Raw genomic sequence first — 24,943 nt, forward strand, 5'->3', positions numbered from 1 at the left:
TGGTAGAATGAGTTGTAATTAAATGTAATTTTTTTTTGTTACACCATCCCAGGAAGTTGGAGTTACAGATTCTACCCTTGTGACCTTCATCTCTCTTTGTGCAGACTTTATGGAGATACTCATGGATGTAAGTTTACATTGGCACTGCCCTAGTTTTATGGTAAAATTTACAGTTGAAAGTATAGAGCAGTGATGCCCAAAATACGGCCTGCGGGCCGGACGGCCCACCAAAACGTCGGTGTATAAAATTAAGTGGTTGAAAAATGTATTTTTACCTACGTTAATGCTCTAATTTTTTATCTAATGGGTTTGTACCATGACCTTTAACATTTGTGCGTTTATGAGATGGGACTCTGAATGTAGAATCTACAAGGAAAAGTGGGAGGTCCTACCGTCCTTTACTTGTTTTCGAAACATTATACAAAGCCAACAAGTAATTGTTCCTTTAAAGTGTGGCTGAAAAGCATTTAAACTGCATTCATGATTTGAGCAGCGACTAAACTAGTGTTAAACTACGGGAACTAGCTACGCATGTTTCTACTTTCTAATAGTTTCAGGTGAATTACATTTCATTTCTGTATCTTGCTGTATCTTTTTGTTGATGTGGCCCGCGACACGAATGTTGGAAGTTAAAATGGCCCGCAGGATGAGTAATGTTGGGCATCACTGGTATAGAGCATTGTAGAGTGCTCTTAAATAGAAGATTAAACACAAAATCATTATTTTTGTGCTGTGTCATAATTTAAATCTAATAAATAGCAGCAGCCATTCATCAGTAATCTTGAACTGATCTATTGTGTCCCATATATTACTGTTCGGTGCAGCATTCTTGTAATGTAGAAGCTATGCCATGTTGTATCCAGTGATGAGAGAAATAGATAAATATTTGTATAGAGCTTCCTGTGCATTGGGCTCTTACATATGAGATGTTGTGAAATTAATCTTTGCATCTTTCAAGTCTAACAAGCAGTTGTTCTTCTTTGATCAGAGAGAAAAACAAAACAAAATCATGTTTACTTATGTCATGGGGTACTTTGTGACTAAATTTGTTTTTTTTGTCTAGATGAAAATGTTAACAAAGTATGCATACAACTATTTATAAATGTGCTCATTTTTTTCCTCCTGATTAATGTTCCTGATTTATGCATGTGTAATAGAAGTACCTAAGCTATGTTTAGTGGTACTTTGTTGAATGTTGACATAAAACAAAAATATTAGTCTTTAAATATTTAACAAAGTCTGTTATGTGGTATTAATATTATTAAATTAGTATGACTAAATGTATGGTTAGAGAAATAAGTATTTGGTCAATGTGACTTTTAAGCGATTGCAATTTATAACAATAGGATTCTTGTATATTTAAGTATACACTAAACTGTTGTGGAATGATTTTGTTAGTCATTTGATATTTTAGTTACTTTTCATAGGTTAGTGCATAGACTTGTAGCTCAACACATTTCTAATGTTTGAAAATACTGAAGTTAAATTCTAAAAAACATAGAAGTTTATTGTTACATTTCAGGCCAACTGTGAAGCAAATGAGGTCCCTGTGTGTAACACGGAACATGCTTGGCAGAAAATGCAGGGACCAACCTCATTGGTGGAACTGGCCATTGATCAAAAGGCCACAAACTATGGTCTCCTCAGAGTTCACTATCATCTACTGAAGATCATGTCTGCTGTTCTGGCTTTGAAGATGAAGTCTGTTAAAGTTCTGTCACTTTTTGATAGCAAGGTTAATATAATTTTTTGTTCAGGTATATGTTATATTCAGTGCAAGATCTCATTGCATCATTAAATTTTCTGTTTTGATATATATAGCTGCATAAAACTTTTAAAAAAATTGTATTTGTTTTTTTTTAAATTTTATTCTTGACTCTCCATGTATCTCAAAGAGGAAGCTCTTCTTAAGAAATTATTATATTAGCCTTCTATTTAAAATTTTTATTTTAACTTTATTTAATTCTGAACTATTTCTAGATTTCAGAAACAAATGTTAGGAATCGAATTTGAATATTTTGTGAAATTGCTAATTATTACTTTATTTTTTAATCAGCATTGTCGCACCTAGCTATAAAATTGCTATTTTTTTTAGGGCCGTGCTGCATTGTTTAAAGACCTTCATGCTCACCCCCTGTTACCTAGTCAGAAGGTTGATCAAGACTTGCTAGTAGCTCGTAAAAATGTAAGCTTTAAGTATTTATATTTTTATTTAAATGTATTTTTTTTTAGTTTACTGATTCAGAATTTTAATCTAATTCAACTTTTGGTATCCGCAGTTCTTGTGTCGAGTCATATCCAGTGCAGTTGCTACCATTGATCCACCAGCATCCAGTCCAAGTATTGGTGGATCAAGTCCTGCTTTTAAAAAACATCGTTCTCTCTACTCTTCTGCATTTAAGTGGCCTCAGGTCAGTTTGTTATTAATAATCATTAGTGTTAACAAAAGCATTGTCCGTCTGAATTTATGAAAACATTATTACTTTACCAATAGTTTTTAGTCCACCAAAAATAGACTTCCTGTGAGCCCTCACTAATGAATGCCACTGACACATATATAATTTCTATAATTCTCTAAATAATAAAGCCTTTTTGTTAAGAAATGTAAGACTGAGTTCAAGTCCAGGTGTAGACTAGGAATTCTTCATTCAAGACTAGATTCAAGCTGAGTTGTTACCCATCCGTGTAGAGATTGGACCCAGAGCCCACTGAGCAGGCTTTGGGGGCAAGGAAGGCCTCTTAGACAAGCAATAACAATAATAATAAATGTCTTATAACAAAATATGTTTTAAATATTTATATGTAGCAAAAACAAAAGGGTAAGGTTACTAAAACATACAACGATCTATGTAAAATTTCTGTTTCCAAATAGTTACTATTGGAATGATGTCAAGTAATCATATCCTGATCTGGTGAATCAGGATATTTTTAATGGGTTTTCTGATATTTTAGTCTCTCATAGATATTATTAACATTTGTCATACAGTACACTGGTATAGTCACAGATATTAGTCAGCATTACATCAGATGTACAAGGAGAGACTTTTCCTTTTTTTTTGCTTGTGTTTCTACAAGGTGAAATTGAAATTCATGCTCTAGAAGAAAATGTCCACTTGAAGCCTATATAAGAAGAAAGATTGTGTAAAAAGCCTATTCAAGTAATTTGTCTACAAATAATGTTGATGCTTCAATGAAGATGGTGAAGGTGCTGGCTTAAAGAAATTCATTATTTTCCTATCTTGTATCATCCCCTCATGAGTTAGCTTTTCAGTGCTGAAATCTACAAGACATTGCATAAGTTTGATAACGGTCTTAAAAGATAACTGTAATAATGTAATAGAAATTGAAATTTTAGTGATAATATATGCTGGAAATATATACAGATCTACTACTTCAGTGGTAAACAATTGTTAATAGAGAAATACAATAATCATAACAATAGGAAATCCTGCAGGCTCAAAGTGGACTCAGATGATGATTTTGAAGTATTAGAATGTCATTACTACAATATGATTGCACACTGTTGGACACTTTAAAATCAGTCACAAACGTAGAAGACTCATTAAGCAAACAACGGATAACAACAAAGAAATTGAAGATGAATTATTAAAAGATTTAATTTTTTTTTTTGTGTTTTTTTTTACTATGATGTCTTGTTTATGTTTAGGTTGCTCTCAATTTGACAAGAGATTTTGGTCTTGATGTTGACTTTATGAAAAGATATCATGTATGTGAGCTGTATTCCTATGGCCATGACAAGTTTGCTGAAGAGGTAATATTGGATAATGACGATGATTTCTTAATATAAGACTATAAGATGAACATTATTATACAAAGAACTACTAATACTACTAAAAGACAGTGGTTCTTCATACTAATAAATTATACAATTGGTACCTCCAGGGCTTAAACTTGACTTGTTAGTGTATTGTGCAAATAAAACCAACAATTTCTGCCATCTCTCTCAATATTTCAACTTGATGTGTGGCCGAGATGCTAAGTATGCTTGGCTGCCTATCAGAGGGGGCTCGAGGTTTGACATCTGACTAGAGCAGAGTTGTGCTTAATGAGGGCCTAGAGGCAGCATGGAAAACCTTCTCCCAGATACCCTTCCCCCCCACTGGTCCACAAAAGAGATTTGACCATAGTGCTCTTAGCATGGTATAAGCATGAATGTTGTGCTATATAAAAGATTTGAAATGGGAGAAAATGTTTTCAATTAATTTTTTTTTTATTTAAAATTATCATGAAGATGAGCATGGACCACAGGCAGTTTAAAAAGCTGAGTCTGAATAGTGGATGCACATTAGAATAACTTGAATATACATTTCATGAAAGTGTTTATATATCTGACAGAAATGATCAATAAATATGTTTATATTTAGGTGATGACTTCAGTGACAGAACATGAAGAACTTGGACTTCAGTTATTGACAGTGGCTGGTCAGAGAGTAGCCTATGAAATTTTCAAACGTGATATTGATGCCAACTTTCAACATTTAGCTGGGATGTCCGTCACACTGACACGATGGTTGTCAACACTGGTATGTCTGGATATAATATTGTCTACATTTAAAGAGACGCCATGGCTGAGCGGTAAAGCACTTGGCTTCCAAACTGGGGGTCCCTGGTTCAAACCCTGGGATATTAAGTTTGAGATCTTTGGTCGCCTTTGAGTTCACCCAGCTTTAATGGGTCCATGATACTAGGTGGTTGGTCGTTGTGCTGGCCACAGATACAGCTGACCTCTACATCATCTGCCCTATAGATTGTAAGGTCTGAAAGGGAAACTTACTTTTTTTTTTTACATTGAAAGTTACAATTGTTCTTAGTTTAGGTGCACTGACTAATATAATTTATTGTCTTTCAGGACCCAACAACTCTCCACTACCCATTGTCTCCCTTGTCCTGGACTGTCACACTGTTGGAACAAGCGGCCTCCAGACTTAGTGAATCATCCAAAGATCATGAACTGGCATTAGAACTTCTGGAAAAAACAAAGATATTAGCATCTTTTTCTAACCAGTCAACCTAACCACTATTAGTAGAACTCAAGATTTAAACTTTTTTTTTTTTTCCTCTAATCAGTGAACCTGAACTGCAGTTTTTTTTCTGGAAGTGCCTCGAAAACTTTTTTTTTCTTTTCAGTCACATCTCAAAGATGTTCTATTATATTTGAACTTTTCAGTCACAGCGCAAAGATGTTCTATTGTAATTGAACATTTCTATTTTACATAGATATCTTCTTGTCCACCACTTCAGATTTATAAAAAAAAAAAAGTACATTTCATAGTTTGTGGTCAATGTTCAGCAAGATATTTCAATTTAAACACTTTTACACTGGGCCTGTGATAGCATTATGACTTGTATTTTGTTGTTCTCTTTCTTGTGATTCTAATCTTAGTTTTGTAATACTTATATTTTTGCCTGGATGTGTGTGTGTGTGTGTGTGTTTCTTTAATTTGAACATTGAAGAATTTGAAAATTTCTGCTAGTTGTGCAAAAGCAATTGGTTTGATAATGTATTCACATTCTGTCAGGCAAACATTTTTACTATCATATCATTGTATTGAGTTTTCTTCTATGTTGTCCTTATTTAACTATCTATTGTGGTGATGTGTCCATTTTCTGATGGTGTATGTTGAAGAGTAATAAAACTTGACTATTTACACAAATATTGTGAAATGACCAGTTGCCCTTCACATTAGAAACATCTCTTATATGTATCTCATTTAAAACGGACCAAAAAAAATTTTTTTTGTTTAAATTTGATTAGGAATATCAGTCTCAGAGAATAGAGTAAACATTGCTATACAATGTGTGATAAAAAAACAAATGTTTATTTAGTGTATAAAACCATTCAGGAATCAATTTAATCTGTGTGTAGAAGTCCATGAAAAAAAGGATCCCATAGTTTTGTTGATGTGAATTATAAACACTTGAATAAAGAGACAGACAAAACATAGTGATATTCTGTATGTTTTATGACATAAAATCATCAGACAATAAAATTACAATAACATAAAACTAGATTCTAGTTTTGAGTATTTTATCATGTTGCCCAGTCATTGGCCATTGCATTTAGACATCTATCACAAGTCACCGTCGTTGATTTGGCTGTATAGCGACGACATCTTTCACACATGTGTAATTGAGCTGATGTCACTAATATTTTATAGTCTACTTCAACTGATGAAGATTCTGTATTTTGTGAGAAAACAAGTTAAAACTTAACAGAAGAAATAAAACTTGAAAGTTCAATTTTTTTTTGTTTTAAAAGCATGTGTATATCAAACATTAGTGCAGCTCATTAAGATCTATAATGCTGATGAGCATTTTGTAGATATGTGGTAAAAATAGTTAGATACCAACCAGTTAAAAGATGAGTTCTTCCTTCAAGTATAAAGCTGTCTTCAGGAATGATGATTGGTGGGGAATCTAGCACAGACACTTGAGAAGTTTGAAAGAGCTCACATAGAGAAGAAGTGGAGGATGTCAACTCAGGTTGTAGCTCCTGGGGACAAAGCCACTACATTATAAATCAGAGTTCACATAGAGAAGAAGTGGAGGAGGTCAACTCAGGTTGTAGCTCCTGGGGACAAAGCCAACACGTTATAAATCAGAGTTCACAAAGAGAAGAAGTGGAGGAGGTCAACTCAGGTTGTAGCTCCTGGGGACAAAGCCACTACGTTATAAATCAGAGCTCACATAGAGAAGAAGTGGAGGAGGTCAACTCAGGTTGTAGCTCCTGGGGACAAAGCCACTACATTATAAATCAGAGCTCACATAGAGAAGAAGTGGAGGAGGTCAACTCAGGTTGTAGCTCCTGGGGACAAAGCCAACACATTATAAATCAGAGTTCACATAGAGAAGAATTGGAGGAGGTCAACTCAGGTTGTAGCTCCTGGGGACAAAGCCAACACATTATAAATCAGAGTTCACATAGAGAAGAATTGGAGGAGGTCAACTCAGGTTGTAACTCCTGGGGACAAAGCCAACACATTATAAATCAGAGTTCACATAGAGAAGAATTGGAGGAGGTCAACTCAGGTTGTAGCTCCTGGGGACAAAGCCAACACATTATAAATCAGAGTTCACATAGAGAAGAATTGGAGGAGGTCAACTCAGGTTGTAGCTCCTGGGGACAAAGCCAACACATTATAAATCAGAGTTCACATAGAGAAGAAGTGGAGTAGGTCAACTCAGGTTGTAGCTCCTGGGGACAAAGCCAACACATTATAAATCTAATGTACTCTGATTTAGGTGAACTTTTGACCACTAGAAAATAATGATTGAAAATCCCAGTGCTTACTAGAATTGAAACATTGGTAAATCAAGCTGATACTGTACTCTTACCATCTTCTTTCCATTATATTATCTTTTTCCCACACAATTTTATTTTATTACAATATCTTTTCAACATAAATTATACAATTAGCAAATACCAAATTGTATACTATATATCATCCCTTATTGTATTGAGTCTCATAATCTCACTTCTGGAGTCTTCTAAAATCAACATATACATGTTTTTTTGTAAAATGTTTTACATGTTATGGATGTTCCTTCAGAGTTGAAGATAGTTTACTTCCTAGTCCAAACCTCCCGCAGGACGACGGGGGATGGGAGCGGGCAGGGTTTGAACCCTCGACCGTCGATAAATCCGAACGACAGTCCAGCGCGCGAACCGCACGACCAGGCAGCCATCCAAAAATCCATACATAATTGTATCAATGCACTTAGCGGACTAACTCTAAAAGCTACTAAAGTAGAATTCAGATAATTTGAACTCATAGAAGTGGACTTCTGCTTAATATGAATTCTCTTTACTGCTTTTTTTTTTTTCTTTATCCTTACTGAATATAACAAAGACAAAAAAAAACAATGTCCAAAAGTTGTTGCAGAGAATTACTACAAGAAACACAATGTCAACATATTGAAAAACTGTGAGCATACAAAATACAAAAAAAACTTTCACAATTGAAGAGTTCACTAACAAGGAAAGTAACTGTAGAATATCTAACTATTAATGCATAGACTTAATATATACTATATCTAGACAGGACATGGAGATTTTTTAACACTACAAAAAATGTGAGAATTTTTTAGAAAGTTTGTAAAGTAGTTAAAAGAAGTAATGTTTTTTTTCAACCCTAACCTATCTAACATATAATTTAATTTTTAGATCTAGATCTAGTAATTGAACATCAAAAATAAGAGTATTCTCGTCTCATAATTATTATTTTGCAATTTTTATATACATAATCTAGAAAGATCTAGGTAATTAATCTATTAAAATGTACATAAGATGATTTAAATCAACATGAATTATTTCCATCTAGGATTTTGAAACATTATCTCAATGGAAACAAGCAGGAAATGGCTTTGTTTCATATATTTGCGTGAATATCTGAGAAATGATTTTGCATTATTTCTAAACTTTGAAAACTAAAGATCATTAGAAAAGACAGAAAAGATTGGGGCGACTCCCCTTAGAGCCTGAAAAAAGAGTTAACGTACATAAAAATCTATATATGTATTGGTCTGTGAATCGATCAATCGCGGATAAGAATTTATTTCCGGTTTCCAGTCTAGATATAATATATAAGTCTATGTATTAATGTATTTCTCTTGTTAGAATGTAATTTAAACTGTTTATTTTACATTATTTCCCTGTTCCCTGGCACACTGAATTTAGCTATTATATGGGTAAATAAATAGTAACTTGTACTGTAACTTGCCCTGAGCAGGTCATGAAGTCTAGGGCTGCTGTAGATATGAATATCAAATTCCACTGGACTCTCCAGGGCAAATTTATCCATCACTACTCGTCTCATATCAAATACAGGCAAAAGTTTATTGAAGGCTTTGACATTGTTCCATGCTGGCAGAGGCTTGCACCATCCTAATTTAAAAATACTATCTGTACTGTCTGTATCTGAAATAGAAAGAAAAATCATCCATAGTGAGAATTAACATCTGCTGAAAGGATGATTTACAAGCTATACTTTAAAAAAGGAGGGGTTCTAAATTAAACTATGACCTCTGCTATGATCTAAGGAACATTCATGCCAAGTTCATAAAAATTGGTCAAACTATTTTATGAGGAATATACAAACATCTTACATAGTGTTTTATATATTAGATAAGTCTGGTGGAGTAAAAAAAAACAAGACCATTCTAATCTAAACCTTTAAAAACAATTAATAATTTTCTTTATACCTGTTTTAAGTAGTACTTCATTGATTTTATCAAATACATTCAGGGCTTTTTGTTTTAATTAGAACACTAGACCCTTCTGAACCCTGGGTCCTGGGTTCTAATCTCGGTGTAGACTGGAATTTTGAATTTCTGGATTTTTAGGACGCCCCTAAGTCCACCAAACTCTAATGGGTACCTGTTATGTGCTGGAGACGTGATAATCTGCTTTTTAACTGTTGGCCAAAGAAACAGATGATCTTAACATCATCTGCCCTATAGACTGCATGGTCTGAAAGGGAGACTTTTTTTTTTAAACTATGTGGCAAAAAAATACCTTTGGTTACCTATAAAGATGTTTGCTGAGCACCTAAAGGCAGCACTGACACCTCCTACACTCACACACTCCCCACACTAGCCCCACAAAAGAGCACTCTGAGCAAAGCTATACCATGAAATCTTGACTATAAATATAAATAAGCAATGAATCACCTGAATGAGATTTTGGAAGATGTCTGAAAATTTCTTCTGCTAGATGAGGAATAATTGGGGCGAACCCAGCAGTGATAAGATTGACCACATGGTACTGTACAGTCTGACATGACCTTCTAGCATGATCCGCAGCAGCATTACAGTAACACCTACAGCAGTACAACAGCATGATGAGTGACAAGGTAACAACACTAGCAATGTGGCACATAAGACTACAAGAAAAGATCTTTAGACCCTGACCTATCATGTGTAATGTTGATGTAGAAACTAGACAAATCAGAATAGAAAAACTTCTCCAGCAATTGAATGACTTTGTGATAACTGAAACTCTCATAAGCTTCTTCCATCTGCAATGAAGAAAAAAATGACATCAACTTTAGTTAGTCAGAAAACATACAAACATGGCATTGCTTTGAAAGAGAAATAACTGAGTAATATTTTTAGCATTTTGCGTCATCCCAGAAGGTGTTTTTCTTGATTGACTTTAACTAATATTAGAATTTCTTTTTTTTTTTGGTATATATTATCTAATCTATAAACACAATTGCTTGTTCATAAAGTGAGAACAACAATATGTTTTAAAAAAATGGTTCACAATGAGTTAAGATCTTAATCAGCTTTCCTACACTGTCAGCAACTTAAAGCACATGTGTCAAAATTTACAAGAGCTCTTGTCCAATAGAAAATAGTAAATTGATAAAGAAATAAAGGATACAATATAAACTAAACTATAGAATATAAACTAAACTTTTCTTGCTAACAAAGAAACACTTCAATTGTGTTTCTAATAGAAAAAAATAGTCCATTATTAAACTTCATGAGCTTCTATAAAATCAACTAAAAATAGTGGATGAGTTTACACTAAGTTTTTCCATTTCATATTTTTCCTTACAAATGAATTCACTTTATTGTCTAATGAAACTTGACATATTTATGCATCCCCTAACCAACAAACTTCAACAGCAGTCAGTTTAAGGGTTCTTTGGCCTGCATCCCTACAATTCAACAAACAACCTCACTAATGAAAAAACAAGTCTATTAAGCCTACGCATTTTTGTCTAGGTGTTCTCAATCTTTTGACAGCCATTTAACTTGATAATCCATGCAGGATATGTCAACCACTTTTATTATCAAAACTGATGATAGAATTATATTTAATATTTAAACAACAACTAGAAAAACTATTCTGAAGAATGAAATTAATAAGTCAATTTATGGTTGACTTTTTAATCTGTTGATTTGTCAATTTATGGTTGAAGATTTAAATACTAATTACTTTTGTATGCTCATTTATGTGTCAATTTATGGCTGACTTTTTAATCTACTTTTTATATTTGTATGATCATTTGTAAAAACAAGATGTCTGTGTTGTCACTCAATGTTTATTGTGACTGTCCCATTAAGTGAAATGTTGTTTTTAATTGAAAAAGAGAGTCCAATATGGATCAATAAAGCAGTCTTAGTCTAAACTTAATCCAACTGTTATTCATTTCCATCTAGTCTCTTGGAATGAATGGATATTGAATAGCTTTTAAAGAAGTAATTAATTAGGTGAATTTAAAAAATGAGATCTTAAACCTTCAGACATTTTTTTTCCTTTTTATTCAAATGATTAATTTTAGCTTTTTTATTCCATATAGATTTTAATAAAGAAAACAATGCTTTCGCCCAACAGTTACGTTAATTATAAGTCTTGAATAAAACTACTTCAGTCCTTAAGAAAAAATAAAGGAAATGACCTAGGACCATTTGAGGGCAATGTAATAATAAAATAATTTGTAAGTAATATGTCTACAAAAAAAAAGTTAACAAATTGTAAAAAAATTTACTTACACAAGCAAAAGTAACAGACATACCTGGGTGATTGTTGTGTAGAGAACGTAGAGGAAATATTGATCAATTGGATTCATCTTATTATATTCAACCATGTCCTTGGCAGGGTCAAAGTCAAATAGGTTGCCTACAAGATGGCGCATACATTTTCTAACCTAAGGAAAAACATTTCTTACTTAGACTTTAAACCAAGAATTCTTACTCTGAAGAACATAAATAGTTGCAACTTTTTAAAAATAATATTCTTTTATTACTAAGTGGACTTGAATGTACTTGTCTAAAATATTTTGAAATAACTACGAAAACATTTTTTTTTTTTAATTCATACCTTAAAGACATCTTCCTGGAACTTTTCTAAAAGGGTGGTCCCCACCATAATGTGTAAATGATGATGACTGTGAGCCACCCACCATCTCAACACATCTACTCCATAGGATGGATTCTTTTTCTTATCCTTTGTAAACAAACAAAAAGTGAACAATTTTGAACTGTATGAGTTAAAATATGTTAAAAATTATAAATTAAAAAAAATACTTTTCACTAAGAGTATATTAGACAGAATCTTGTTCACATGGGGATATAAAACAATTAAACATTGCTACAAAAGAGTTACACTGAAGTGAAAGACAAACAATGTTAATACTAACTTTGCCTCCAAAGATGACCTCCTCAGGATCAACAACATTCCCAACAGATTTTGACATTTTTTTACCTTCCTCATCAGTGGTAAAACCATGAGTTATGATTTGCCTTCATTTAAGACATGAAATAAAATACATGTACCGGTATTAGATGCAGCAGTTGTAACTCTTCAATAGAAGTTTTCTAGCATAAATATATTGACAATTTGATACAAAGCTAAGTCAATTATTATCTGCAATGTGGTAATATTTTCTTAATGTTGGTAGTACTCTTGTGAAGTGTACATGACACATGCATGATTTAATTACTGTTAATTCTACACAGGTTTGTTCCTGCTAGGTTTGTTCCATTATCACTGCCGTGTCATTAACCAAGGCTGCTCCTCTGTTTGCACCAAAAAAGAGCAACATTCAGTAATCCATTATTTGTGGTGTACCAGAATTTATCAAAGATATTTGATACAAAATGGGAATGGTGTGTTGCTTGAATTCATCAAAGATCTGTTACAGTATGGGAACAGTGTGTAGCCTGAACAGACTTCAACTTCTTTGGTTTAAAGGCATTAAGGGACTGTAGATTTGCCTCAGATGAAGCAGTAAAAGATGACATACATTCCTGGCTCGCAGCTCAACCAAAAACCATATTTTTATGAGGGCTTCAGGACGTTTGTGCAACAATGAACCAACTGTATTGAAAAACAAGGGCAGACTATGTTAGACAAAGTGTATTCAAAAGCAAGGAAATACTATGTTGGACCAAGTGTATTGAAAAGCAAGGAAAGACTATGTTGGACCAAGTGTATTGAAAAGCAAGGAAAGACTATGTTGGACCAAGTGCATTGAAAAGCAAAGAAAGAATATGTTGGACCAAGTGCATTGAAAAGCAAAGAAAGAATATGTTGGACCAAGTGTATTGAAAAGCAAGGAAAGACTATGTTGGACCAAGTGCATTGAAAAGCAAAGAAAGAATATGTTGGACCAAGTGTATTGAAAAGCAAGGAAAGACTATGTTGGACCAAGTCTATTGAAAAGCAAGGAAAGACTATGTTGGACCAAGTGCATTGAAAAGCAAAGAAAGAATATGTTGGACCAAGTGTATTGAAAAGCAAGGAAAGACTATGTTGGACCAAGTGTATTGAAAAGCAAAGAAAGAATATGTTGGACCAAGTGTATTGAAAAGCAAGGAAAGACTATGTTGGACCAAGTGTATTGAAAAGCAAGGAAAGACTATGTTGGACCAAGTGTATTGAAAAGCAAGGAAAGACTATGTTGGACCAAGTGTATTGAAAAGCAAGGAAAGATTATGTTGGACCAAGTGTATTGAAAAGCAAGGGCAGACTATTGAAAAATAATGCACATGAATGTTTCTTATTTGTATTACAATTTTTAACCACATTGCAATAATAGTTGACTTACCCCCTCATACATTTCCAAACAAATTTACCATTTAAAAATAAATGTCTACAATGTCTCACCTGTAGGGAGCCTCACCTCTCACTGCTACTGAGGTCAAGAGAGATGTCTGAAACCAACCTTTAAATTGATCAATACCTTCAAGGTACACATCAGCTTTCCCATTACTTTCTGAAATAATAGAAAACAAATAATCTTAAGCATGTTTTTAAACTATGTGATTACAATATTATTTTCATTCCAACATAATTTTCCCACTGCAACTAGTCTACAGTATACTAAGCTATATCTTGTAGTGTAACAACAAGTGCTCCTTCTTCCCTAGTACCATAAACCAAGGAACAGGGTTGCCTGAATCAGACATGAAAAACAATGATAGAGTTTAAGTCTCTAATTAAAATACACAACTAGATTAGCTCATGGATATGCTTAGGAAATAATAATCTTCTCTTTTAAAGAAACATTTGTAATTTATAAGACAATATACATTGCCAAGAAAAATCCAACATGAAAAATTCTCAGAATTAAACAAGTGTACATGTATGAAATCCATCACTCTTAATTTTGAAATGAAATGCCAACAATTCAACATTATGAAGCTGTCTCTTAGAAATTACTTTATTACTGCCTATCAAGTAAGAAATAAGTTACTTGAGCTTCCTGTTCAAAAACAAACCATCAATAAAATCTAATTAGCATGAATGACTATTTTCAACATGGATATGCCAATAGTATTGAATTTTTTTTTTGTTAAAGATTATCTTTAAGTTATAAAACAAGAAGGATCAGAAATTTTACTACATCTAAAGGACAAGATAAAAAAAAAATTATGAGAATACTTACCTTGTAAAACAGATGCCCATGAGACACCACTATCAAACCAAATGTCGAGAATATCAGATCCTTTAACATAATCTTTGGCTTTGTCTTTCTAAATACAAGAAAGGAAAATAAAATAGTCTGGCTGTTAGTGTGACATTTAAATAAACATCCCAATTCTCACCAACAACAAGGGTGTATTAGAAACCAGGAATACAATATCATACAAATGTCTCAAGGAATAGTTACAGTTTGTACTGATTATCACAGTTCACATTTTTTCCTTTATATTAATTGTTGACTTTAAAACATTACAAAAAAAAAATTAAAATTAACAAAACACAACATTAGCTTATTGATGACTATGGCACTTACACTTAGGGGAAGTAACTCTTCTTCAGGCAGATTCCACCAACAGTCAGTGCCATGTTTTAACACCAAGTTTTTTAAATGCTCTATAGTTTCACTAAGATCAGTGTAAAAAAAAATATTTTGAAATTATGAAGTATCATGAAAACCTAATTAACCCACATTAAACAATAATATTAAAAATTAAAAACAATTCTATAATTCTATAATATAAAAAATATTTGTATTAAAAAAACAATTCTATAATTGTTGAGTTTGTTAAATGCAAACTAATTAAAGCTGTTCCTTACTGTAATGTGCCTTTCAAATATTTTTAAATGTTAAAATATATACTAAATTAGATATTTGATCTATTACATCTGAAGTAAGAATTTTGTAAAATAGTCTCAAACTTAATAGAATTGGGAAGCTATAGCACAATATTTGAAAGGCTATTAGTGACTAAGAGTACCTTGTTATAAGGGGTTCATCTGTAGCTTTATGATAAAATACTGGAATAGGAACACCCCATGCACGTTGTCGAGAGATGCACCAATATGGTCGGGTGTTTAGCTCAATGACCATACCACGCTCTGATTGCTGTGGGATGATCTTTACACCAGACAGACTTTGCTGCAATTCAACAAAAATAATTTGTTTCAAATTTTGTAGAAAAAAAACAACACAAAACAAAACAGTAAATTGTTATTACAATGCTGGTATACATATGTTATCTGGATAACAGAAAGTACTTATATATATAAAGCATAAGTTCAAGATTAAAATGAGCCAACGTGGAATAGCACAAAGCAGAGAACAATATATAAAGAAGTAAAATACTCCAAGCTTCAAAGAACTTAAAGTAGATCCAAATAAAATAGTGGAAGAGTCAGTCACTAGTGAGACATTGCAGAGAGGACATGGACCCAACTGTAGGGAGTAAACCACAATTGAATCCTCTGTGGTTTTTCTCCTACACTCTAAACTTACAGAGGGAAAGAGTGCACAGCTATATAGGTTTAGCCTTCTTTTTTTTTTATTAATGATAATTGTAGGGTGCCTTAAACATTTTACTTTTTTGTTATGAATCTTAACTCACACCCCATGCAATGTTTCAAGAAAAACTGAGAGCAGGATTTCAATCCAATAAACTTTGAAAACGGACAAGAGACAAAAAACTTGCCAACATAAATAAAACTTTTTTTACCAGAGCAAGAGGCTTAAGTCTTTTTAAATCAATGAACCACTGTTTACTAGCTCGGATGATGATAGGCTGTTTGGTTCGCCAATCATATGGATAGCTGTGCAAATAATTTTCTGTTTTTATTACATGTTGTCCTAAAGCAGTTATGACTGGAGAATATATAAAACATAAAGCCATTAAAACTTGTGGACTTTTAGCAATCAAAAAGTAATGCTAACCTATATAAACATATTTAACTAATGCCAACAAATCAACACAAAATTGAAACAGTAAACAAACAAAACATTCAATTTAAAGAGTGAAAGCAAATAAAAGTTTTACCTGCATCATTGGCATCCAGTCCAACAGTTTTACCAATAAGATTTTCATCCACTCCAGACACAAATGTCCCTTTCTCATTCACATGGCACTCCTGTATTCAATTAGTATATCATACTGACATCACTCTTTATAGTAAACACACTGATACTGGAGCTTTTTCTTATACATTTTATGCCTAGAGATTTTCTTTCATTTTCACTGACGTCTTGACAAAAGTTTGCTTTTACATTATAATATAAATATTAACTAAGTTTGTTGTTTTACATGTTTTGGGTGTTCCTTCAGAGTTGAAGATAATTACTTCCTAGTACAAACCCCCCGCAGGACGACGGGGGATGGGAGCGGGCAGGGTTTGAACCCGGGACCATCGATAAATCTGAACGACAGTCCAGAGCGCAAACCGAATGACCAGGCAGCCTTCCAGTTATGGGATTTGACCTTACAACAATTAAAAAGGGCCAGATGGCATTTAATATACAGACTGCAGATCTGTGGAAAGTTCTGTTAAACTGTCTATTTACATGAATGTGACACTACGTTACAGGATATAAAAAATTTTGGTTCAAAATGTTGCAAGGAAAATGTGTTCATTTTTATTAAAATTAAACTGTACAATATAAAAACTTGTTCATTTCAAACACCATGTTATTTGATCACAAGCTTAACTGGCAATGCTATAAAAAGTACTTGAGCAAAAAAGATTCTTACTCTGGACAGGTTATGCTGAAGAGCTACAAAGAAGTCGTCATGTCCATGTGCTGGGGCTATATGGACAAGTCCAGTACCTTTCCCTTCCAAGACATGGCTTGATGGCAGAAATGGCATCTTGTTGTTATTTAGTGGATGAACATAATTTAAACCTTCTAACTGTGAGCCTAATCAAAGAAATATTTTAAAACCTAATGAGCACTATCTTTAACATAAACTAAACCTTCTAAGCGTAAGCTTTATTAAAGAAATATTTATAAACTAAATGAACATTATCGGTAACATTTTAGTTCAATGCTTTGAAATGTTCCAGTCCAGTCTCTTACCTTCTAGTGTTGACAACAAATCTAAGTCATCATTGACAAGTTCCTTCAGTTTCTCCACAAATTTCTCTTCACACAGATACACTTCTGATCTCTTTTGATTCCGTAACAAACTATACCTGAGAAACAAAGTTCTTAGTTTAGTTTGGCATAGAAAAGGAGGAAACAAAAGTACACAATAAGCTTGATCAATAGAAGTTTAGTTTGGCATAGAAAAGGAGGAAACAAAAGTACAAAATAAGCTTGATTAATACAAGTCATGACTCATGGAGGGGAATTTACCCTCAAAGCAGTAAATCCAGCATGAATTAAGAACTTCTTAGTCATCTTTAATTTTGTAATGCCAACTATTGTAAACTTACCTTAATTATCACTGACAGACAAAATGAATGTTGCTAACTTATTATTGTTATAGTTTATATGTAATGACACACAGACAATACTAACAATTTAAAATGTCACTAGATCTGATTGCATCCCTTACAAGTCCTTGTTTTATTGTTCTTGTATCTTTTAAACGATTTACAAGTCTATGAACACTTAAGACTCCCGCATCAATTTAAAAGGTAGCTATGCTGCCAGAGATGCTGTTGCATGTTTTTGAAACACTATGAAAATGATGATTAGGTTTTCGATTTTCTTTTGCATTTTCAGGATAGGGATATGACTGACACAAGACAACACAAAATAAACAGTGACTCTTCCTGCTAAAAAAAAAATCTACAGTAGTTTTCACAACAACCATTGTAAGAGAGAAAACAAAAATATTGTTAAAAATTATCCCTTAAAAGTGATTAGGTGATATATTAAAAACTTACTTTATTTTAGGGCTATAGCAAACTGCCTGGTTGAAAGGAAGAGTCCATGGAGTTGTGGTCCATATTATTGCATATACTTGGTCACTGTTGGCTATAAATGGTTCGTTATGAGCTTTTCATTAACTAAAATGTATTCATAACAAAGTGAAATCAACACAACATTTATTATTTTGGTATTACCTTTAAATTCAATGTAGATTAGTTATGTACTAACATTATCCATAGTGATTCAGAAAAATAAACTTACACAGATTTGAAAAATGGGTTTTAGTACAAGGGAATTTGACATAGACGGACTTGCTGACATGGTTTGCATTGTATTCTAATTCAGCTTCTGCAAGGGCTGATCTGTGTCAATAAGACATACATTTTTTTTTTACATAAACACCAAATTATTCGCACAAAAAATGTAAAAATAAAAAATTTTGAAGAAGCTGTTGAAATGTACTTAATAATTTAAATACAATATAGCAAGTACCAAGGGAGAAAACTTACTGGGAGGAAGTAGACCAAAAGACTGGCATGTAATCTCTATAAATATCACCCTGGACATTAAGTAAAGAAACAGATTATTGAGAAGAAGATTTTTGCCTTGAGAAATACTTTATTTATGTGAAACAGATGTCATAGCTGGTTTTGATTAGTTTAAATACATTTGAATCTACAAAAAATTATAAGAGCTATTCAAAACTATATTCAAATGGTGTAATTTGCAAGTGTGGGCACAATCAAATCATGCGAAAACAATTTTAAATTACCATGAGAAAATATTTCTTAGAAACAACTTTTAATTAAAAGATAATCTTGTGCACTCTGCAAAAGCTTTTCAACTTGACTTTAAATTACTTTAAATTAGGATTTAGATGACTGATAAAATATACATTTCATAAAATATTTGGAACTCTCAAATGTACTTTTCTATTTTGTGAACAATGAAAATCTTGGAAGATTTCCAAATATTTTCCTGGCTTTTTAAAAAGTTTGTAAGGTTGTTTTAAAAAGAAATAATTTGTGAAATATATTCTAACTTTTTTGTAAATTTCAAAGAAAACATCCAGTTGTTTTGCTTCATAATCTGGTGTCAAAGTTTTATAGACATTCTTCCAATCTCCCATAATGCCCCATTCTTGAAAAGATTTTTTCTGCTCAGCCAAAGTTTTCTCTGCAAATATTTTAGCTGAAAAACAAATTAAATAATTGAAACAATGATTTTAAATAGTGGAAATTAGTTTTGAACTTATTACTGTAAGTAATAAAAGCTGTTACCTTTTGTGCGAATTTCTAATGGTGACAATTGGAGATGCTTGCCAGATTGGTCAGTTATTGCTTTTAGTTCAATAGGCATACCATGACAATCCCATCCTGGCCTGTAATGAACTTTGTGTTTTTTTAAGACTTTATATCTGTTTGTTATATCCTTTAACACCTAGACAAAAGTAACAGAGCAGTGGAGTTTTAGTTGAAAAACATTTGTAAAACTTACAGTGAAACAAAATAAATTTTTAAAAAAATTGAGGCTAGAAAATGTAGAAAGACCTATGGGTTTAAGATAGTAAAAATACCCAATAAATCTGGGAATCAGCCCTTTCAAAACCATAAAAAGTTACTTTCACTTTCATTTTAGTTCTTTAGGTGTTAAAATTAAATTTCATCTGTATAAGTGGAAATTAATCAATATTAATATATAATGATAGAGCTATATAGATAAACTTAGTAGAAGTAGAAAAACATGTATCATTTTTTTGATCAACAAGATGTTTAGCTGTTGTTTACTGTTAAAAATAAGACTGATATATTTCTTCAACACTTTATTAATTTCTTAAAATGAACAACTATCAATCTTTGTATAGCTTGTTTGTCTTGCTTCCTTTTCAATGGTGGTCTCTTTTTCATGTAAATTCATTTAGTTTATCTCATCAATTGAAGCATCTATGATTACTTTCCTCTAGATCACTGTATTTTCGTTTTACTTTATGTAATACAAAGTGTCTAATACAATTATTTTCTGAATTTTTTAAAACCTTAATAGTGTGCCTTTTTCCCAACAGATTTCAGTCCAATATTTTTATACTTAACACAAACTTTTAGGAATAACAGAAATGGAGAACCACATTACAGAAATAAGCCTATTTAATATCTAAATTCACAATTATTGTACAACTTAACTTTCTGGATTAGCAATAATGTCAATGGCAAACTTTACCTTATTGACCATATGTCCAACATGAGGTTTTCCATTTGCGTAAGGGGGACCATCATGTAAAACAAATTCTTGATCCCAGTTCTGTTTTCTTTGCCACTGATATAGATTTTGGAAGGCACTAGTCTAGTCATAGAATATCAAAAATGTTTTGATTAGTTCCATTAGCTACTATGAGACTCAAATACTAATAGGCCCACAACACAAAAGTTAATGTTAATGTTATCAAGAATTTGAACAAAAGAAAAGCAGTGTCTGTACTGATGAAGCTGTACTATCAATGTCTAGAGAGTAGTAGCATTGCTGAAACTGTAACTTTCCTTAAACTGTTTTTAGGTTGTCCTTTTCTGAAATATCCTTGCATTATACACATAGAGGTTCTGTTTGACAAAAAATTTGATTCTGCAGCATGTTATGACACCAGTAGTGTGAATATAACCAGAGCAATAGGATTAAACAGAAAAGCATTCAGTTTATAGTGGGAACTGTTCGTATAGAATATGATCTCAGAAGATTTTGGAAACTGAAAAATATTGTACATGATTTTCTAGAAGAAAGAGATCAGTTACCAGAGGAAAGAAAGATTTTATATGATGAAACATGAATGATTTCATTGAGTATTTTTAGTTGATGTTGCAGCTATCTGAATGAGTAAAATATATTGTTTTCCAGCTTAGTCAATGATATCAGTGGATTCCAAATAAAATTAAAAGTTTATCTCTCAGAAAAAAAGTATTTGAGTCCTTATTTAAAAGAACAAAGTAAATGTGATGAAGGATCAAGCCAATTATATATAATCATCATCTCATCATCTGTACCTGACTTTTGTTGGAGGAGCGCTGTGAAAAGTTCACGTAACCAAATCCCTCCCCTTTTTCCAGGTCAGCAGCTGTTCTTAGCAGGATAAAGAGACAGGCCAGTCCATTCTTTTATGTTGTCCAGCCAGCGTTTCTTTGAATGACCTTTCTTTGTGCTTCCTCCACTGTACCTTGAAGGATGACTTTTGACAGTGAGTCATGTCTTACAATACGACCAAACCAGCTCAGATTTTGTCTTCTTTTCCTAACAACCCAGCATTTTTCTGTAGCATTTACTCTCAAAGGCTTAAATTCTTCTTTCAGTCTTAGCTTTCAGTGTCCAACTTCCTTAACTATATTGGAGTACAGAGACAAACAATGAAGAATACAGTTTTAATTGTACTTGGAAGCTGATGTTACTCTTCCAGATTTCCAACAGTTTACTCATGACAGAGGATGCCAAGCTTAAACTGGATTTTATCTCTTTTATTGATCATTCATCTCTTGTTATGTTTGACCCTAGGTATTTCAATGAGTCCACTTCTTCTAATGTTTGGTTATTAGATAGTATGCAACATCTCATACAATCTCCACCACAAACTATTATTTTGCTCTTTTTGGCACTGATTTCCATGCCAACTGCAAGCATCCAGTTTTGAAGTAAGATTTTGTACTTGGTTTGCATTTTCTCCAATGAGGTCTATATCCATATAAAGTAAGCAAAGTTTAAGAAACGATAGAAACAACTCTACATAGCCAACTTAGACCTATATTTAGGCTATATATCTACCAAATGTCTAATTTACCATATTTCAAAGGAGTAAGTTTGTGTGGCACAACTGAATTATATCTAAATAATCTAGAAATATAATTAGTGATGGGCAAAAGTTAACTAAAAAGTTAGAAACTTTTAGTTTAACTAAAAAAAATTAATTAAGTCCATTGTTTAACTACAAAAAAAAAGTTTAGTTAAAATCAGTTTAATTAATATTTTTATTTATCTAACTAAAAAGCTTAATTAAAATTTGTACAACTTTTCAACATGTGGTCAGGGTTGAAACACACATCCCTGTTTTCTGGTCATGTGATATCAATAACTTTGATTATCAAATAAATGATGCAGTTAACACCTATTTAGTCAGTCTGCATTTGAAGAGGGTAAAGTAAGATGCTGGTAGAAAATATGGGAGTAAATATTTGCACTTGAAAGTAGCAGCATTATAAAATGTTAAACATTTTTTGCCAAAAGCTTCTATGCAATATTATGAATGGGGTTGTTCCAAAATTTTTTGTGAGCCATGTGGAGGTGTTTAATTTCTGTTTATAGTGGGAATCTGATTAGTGAGTTAGGTCAATATGTAGTGGTTTTAATCAATTCATTTGTGGCAAACAATACTTTTTTTTAACTGCAGGAACATCAAGTACACCCTTTTTATAGTCTTAAGACTTATTGTTGAGATCTAAGTTTCAAAAGGTTTAGATAATAGTGAACAAATAGATGCTATCTTACTAGATTTTTCTAAGGCTTTTGACAAAGTCCACCACCATAGTTTGCTTAAAAAATTAAAATATTTCGGCATTAATGGTTCACTGCATCAGTGGATTAAAGATTTTCTGATAGGGAGAGAACAAACTGTAATAATAAATGGCTCTAAATCAACACCGATAACAGTAAACTCAGGTGTACCTCAAGGAACAGTCTTGGGTCCACTACTATTTTTAATTTACATAAATGATTTACCAAATTGCATTAGTTCAGGAACAAAAGTCAGATTATTTGCAGACGATTGCGTAATATATAGAACAATAAAAACAACACAGGACACAGATATTTTACAAAGAGAATTAGATGAATTACAGAAATGGGAATCAAATTGGAGCATGTCTTTCCACCCAGAAAAATGTCAGTTGTTAAGAGTAACAAAAAAACTAAAACAAATTAATTCCACTTATCTTATTCATGGCAAACCAGTAACACAGACTAAAAACGCAAAATACCTAGGTGTTATAATAAATGAAAAACTGTCATGGAATCCACATATTGATGAAACTATAAAAAAATCAAACAAAGCATTAGGATTTATTAAAAGAAATTTCTATAAATCAAATAAGAACATAAAACTAAAATGTTATTTAACCTTGGTTAGGCCAATAATAGAATATGCATCCTCCGTTTGGGATCCCTCAACTCAAGAAAACATTAAAAAACTGGAACAGACACAAAATAGAGCAGTGAGATTCATAACAAACGAATATTCACATTTGACTAGAGTAACACCTTTAGTAAAATCACTAAATTTAGAAAGCCTTCAGGACAGAAGGCTCAAAAGTAAAGTAGCAATCATACATAAAACACTGAACCATAATCTTCAAATACAAAAACAAAATTTAATAAAATACTCTGAAAGACAAAAAGATAAAGGCACATTCCTCGTCCCATATGCTAGGACAAATTTGTACAAACACTCCTTCTTTCCTAGTGCTATTAGAGCATGGAATGGGTTGCCTGAGCTAGCCAGGAAAACCAGTGACTTGGCTGAATTTAAGTCATTGGTTAATATGCATGACTAAATGCATGACGCGTAGGACGTAATCATCTTCTTTTTTGAAGTAACGTCTGTATTATATAAGATAAGATAAGTCTAAATCAACAGATAGGCCTATATAGATCTAAAAGCATTAGAATAACCAACTCTAGCAAAAAAAATTTTAATCCACACCCTCTCTGACCATAAAGTAAATAGGCTGTGTCCAACTGATTTTAACAACTTGGTCAGCTAGATATACACATGTAGGCCTAGTGTATTGTACGTGTGTAGTCAATGATACTACAAGACTACCCAGCATTTTTTTTTTCATTACGCGTTATGCGATAGTGTTAAGTTTGCTTAATGTGGAGTGGTCAGACAAGAGAATAACAATGGCATGGCTAGTCAAGCATGTTCGTAGATAAATCTTTACACTAAAATAGTTACACAACCTCCCTGCCCAGAAAATTATTTAATAGACTGTGTGTTCGACTGATTTTAACAACCTGACCAGATAGACATACATGTGTAGGCCAATATAGTGTAGGCCTACTGAATGTGCAGTCCATAATGACAAGACCACCCCGTTTTTTTTTTTCCCTTGCACATTTAACATATTTTAGTTGAAAACTAGTTTTAGATTTTAGTTTAACTTTTAAAAGTTATTTTACTTCCCATCACCATCACTAAATATAATTTCTAGATCTACTACTTCTAGATCTAGATAAGTAGGTTAGATCTCTCATCTAGCATCTAGGAAGTATATACTAATATAGAACTTCAACTTAGAAGTGAAAAAAAAAATTGTCTCAACTTCAGAACTTGGCTCAAGCTGAAAGGGAGTCAAGGAAACAAAAGTTTGGCCACTCCTGGGTTAGGGTATTATGATATCTTGATTTCTACATCTGTAAATAAACATCTAGATCTATTATATTCTATAGACTAGATCAGAATAAGTTCAACAACCTTTTGAATTTGTAATTCACGCTGTACAGAAGCTCCATTTTTCATTGTTAATGGAAAAGTTGTCTGGGGAAGATTTAGTGTCTTTGAATATCGTTTACTTTTTAATAATGTTGTTTCATCTTTTGAAGAAGTATTCTTAAAACGGAGATATCTACATAGAGTTTTATTTGTGGTAACAGAAATTCTTTTCAAGTTTTCTATCATTTTTCGGGCTTTGTTTTCAGGTACCAGTCTAGTGTTTACAAACTCAAGGGCGCTGTCATGTTGTAGTTCCGCACAAAGAAAGAACAGCATTTTTTTTTCTTATTTAGTTCAGATTATTAGATCTAAAATC

The 24,943-nt window shown here is 32.6% G+C and overlaps 2 protein-coding genes across 6 annotated transcripts in view; one reads left to right on the top strand and one right to left on the bottom strand.

The window, feature by feature from the left end:
- Positions 1 to 6,261, top strand: part of LOC106059390 (rab3 GTPase-activating protein non-catalytic subunit-like) — a 23,832-nt gene extending 17,571 nt beyond the window's left edge. For both annotated transcript variants that reach the window (XM_056023149.1, XM_056023150.1), the window contains exons 29-35: positions 53 to 127; positions 1,523 to 1,735; positions 2,096 to 2,185; positions 2,280 to 2,411; positions 3,668 to 3,772; positions 4,386 to 4,544; positions 4,871 to 6,261. In XM_056023149.1, coding sequence (XP_055879124.1) covers positions 53 to 127; positions 1,523 to 1,735; positions 2,096 to 2,185; positions 2,280 to 2,411; positions 3,668 to 3,772; positions 4,386 to 4,544; positions 4,871 to 5,035 — 939 coding nt within the window. In that variant the 3' untranslated portion in view covers positions 5,036 to 6,261. The remainder of the gene's footprint in view (positions 1 to 52; positions 128 to 1,522; positions 1,736 to 2,095; positions 2,186 to 2,279; positions 2,412 to 3,667; positions 3,773 to 4,385; positions 4,545 to 4,870) is intronic.
- Positions 5,967 to 24,905, bottom strand: LOC106055936 (isoleucine--tRNA ligase, mitochondrial-like). Of its 4 annotated transcripts, XM_056023151.1 has the most exons (23): positions 24,610 to 24,904; positions 20,322 to 20,444; positions 19,385 to 19,544; positions 19,147 to 19,295; positions 18,614 to 18,663; positions 18,366 to 18,466; positions 18,119 to 18,209; positions 17,304 to 17,419; positions 16,978 to 17,144; positions 16,270 to 16,360; positions 15,952 to 16,097; positions 15,217 to 15,377; positions 14,772 to 14,862; positions 14,421 to 14,508; positions 13,640 to 13,748; positions 12,171 to 12,273; positions 11,852 to 11,977; positions 11,547 to 11,678; positions 9,931 to 10,037; positions 9,691 to 9,839; positions 8,742 to 8,938; positions 6,373 to 6,514; positions 5,967 to 6,201 (listed from the first exon to the last, which is right to left on the bottom strand). In XM_056023151.1, exons 1-23 carry the CDS (start codon positions 24,901 to 24,903, stop codon positions 6,053 to 6,055), a joined length of 3,042 nt encoding a protein of 1,013 aa, XP_055879126.1. In that variant the 5' UTR covers position 24,904; the 3' UTR covers positions 5,967 to 6,052. The 4 variants fall into 4 exon arrangements, with proteins under 4 accessions (XP_055879126.1, XP_055879129.1, XP_055879130.1 ...); XM_056023154.1 differs by lacking the exons at positions 5,967 to 6,201; positions 6,373 to 6,514 and adding an exon at positions 6,759 to 6,826 and having other exon boundaries at positions 24,610 to 24,905; XM_056023155.1 differs by lacking the exons at positions 5,967 to 6,201; positions 6,373 to 6,514 and adding an exon at positions 7,046 to 7,138 and having other exon boundaries at positions 24,610 to 24,905.
- Between the last annotated feature and the right edge of the window lie 38 nt (positions 24,906 to 24,943).

This window comes from Biomphalaria glabrata, chromosome 3 (genome assembly GCF_947242115.1).
Source record: "Biomphalaria glabrata chromosome 3, xgBioGlab47.1, whole genome shotgun sequence".
NCBI lineage: Eukaryota > Metazoa > Mollusca > Gastropoda > Planorbidae > Biomphalaria > Biomphalaria glabrata.

Excerpts from the sequence above, each read along its gene's own strand:
- LOC106055936 (XM_056023151.1), bottom strand. The coding sequence starts at position 24,903 with ATGCTGTTCTTTCTTTGTGCGGAACTACAACATGACAGCGCCCTTGAG. Across the intron at positions 18,467-18,613 it reads TTTTGGTCTACTTCCTCCCA|ATCAGCCCTTGCAGAAGCTG; the intron begins GTAAGTTTTCTC and ends TTATTGACACAG. Across the intron at positions 18,210-18,365 it reads AACCCATTTTTCAAATCTGT|CCAACAGTGACCAAGTATAT; the intron begins GTAAGTTTATTT and ends AACCATTTATAG.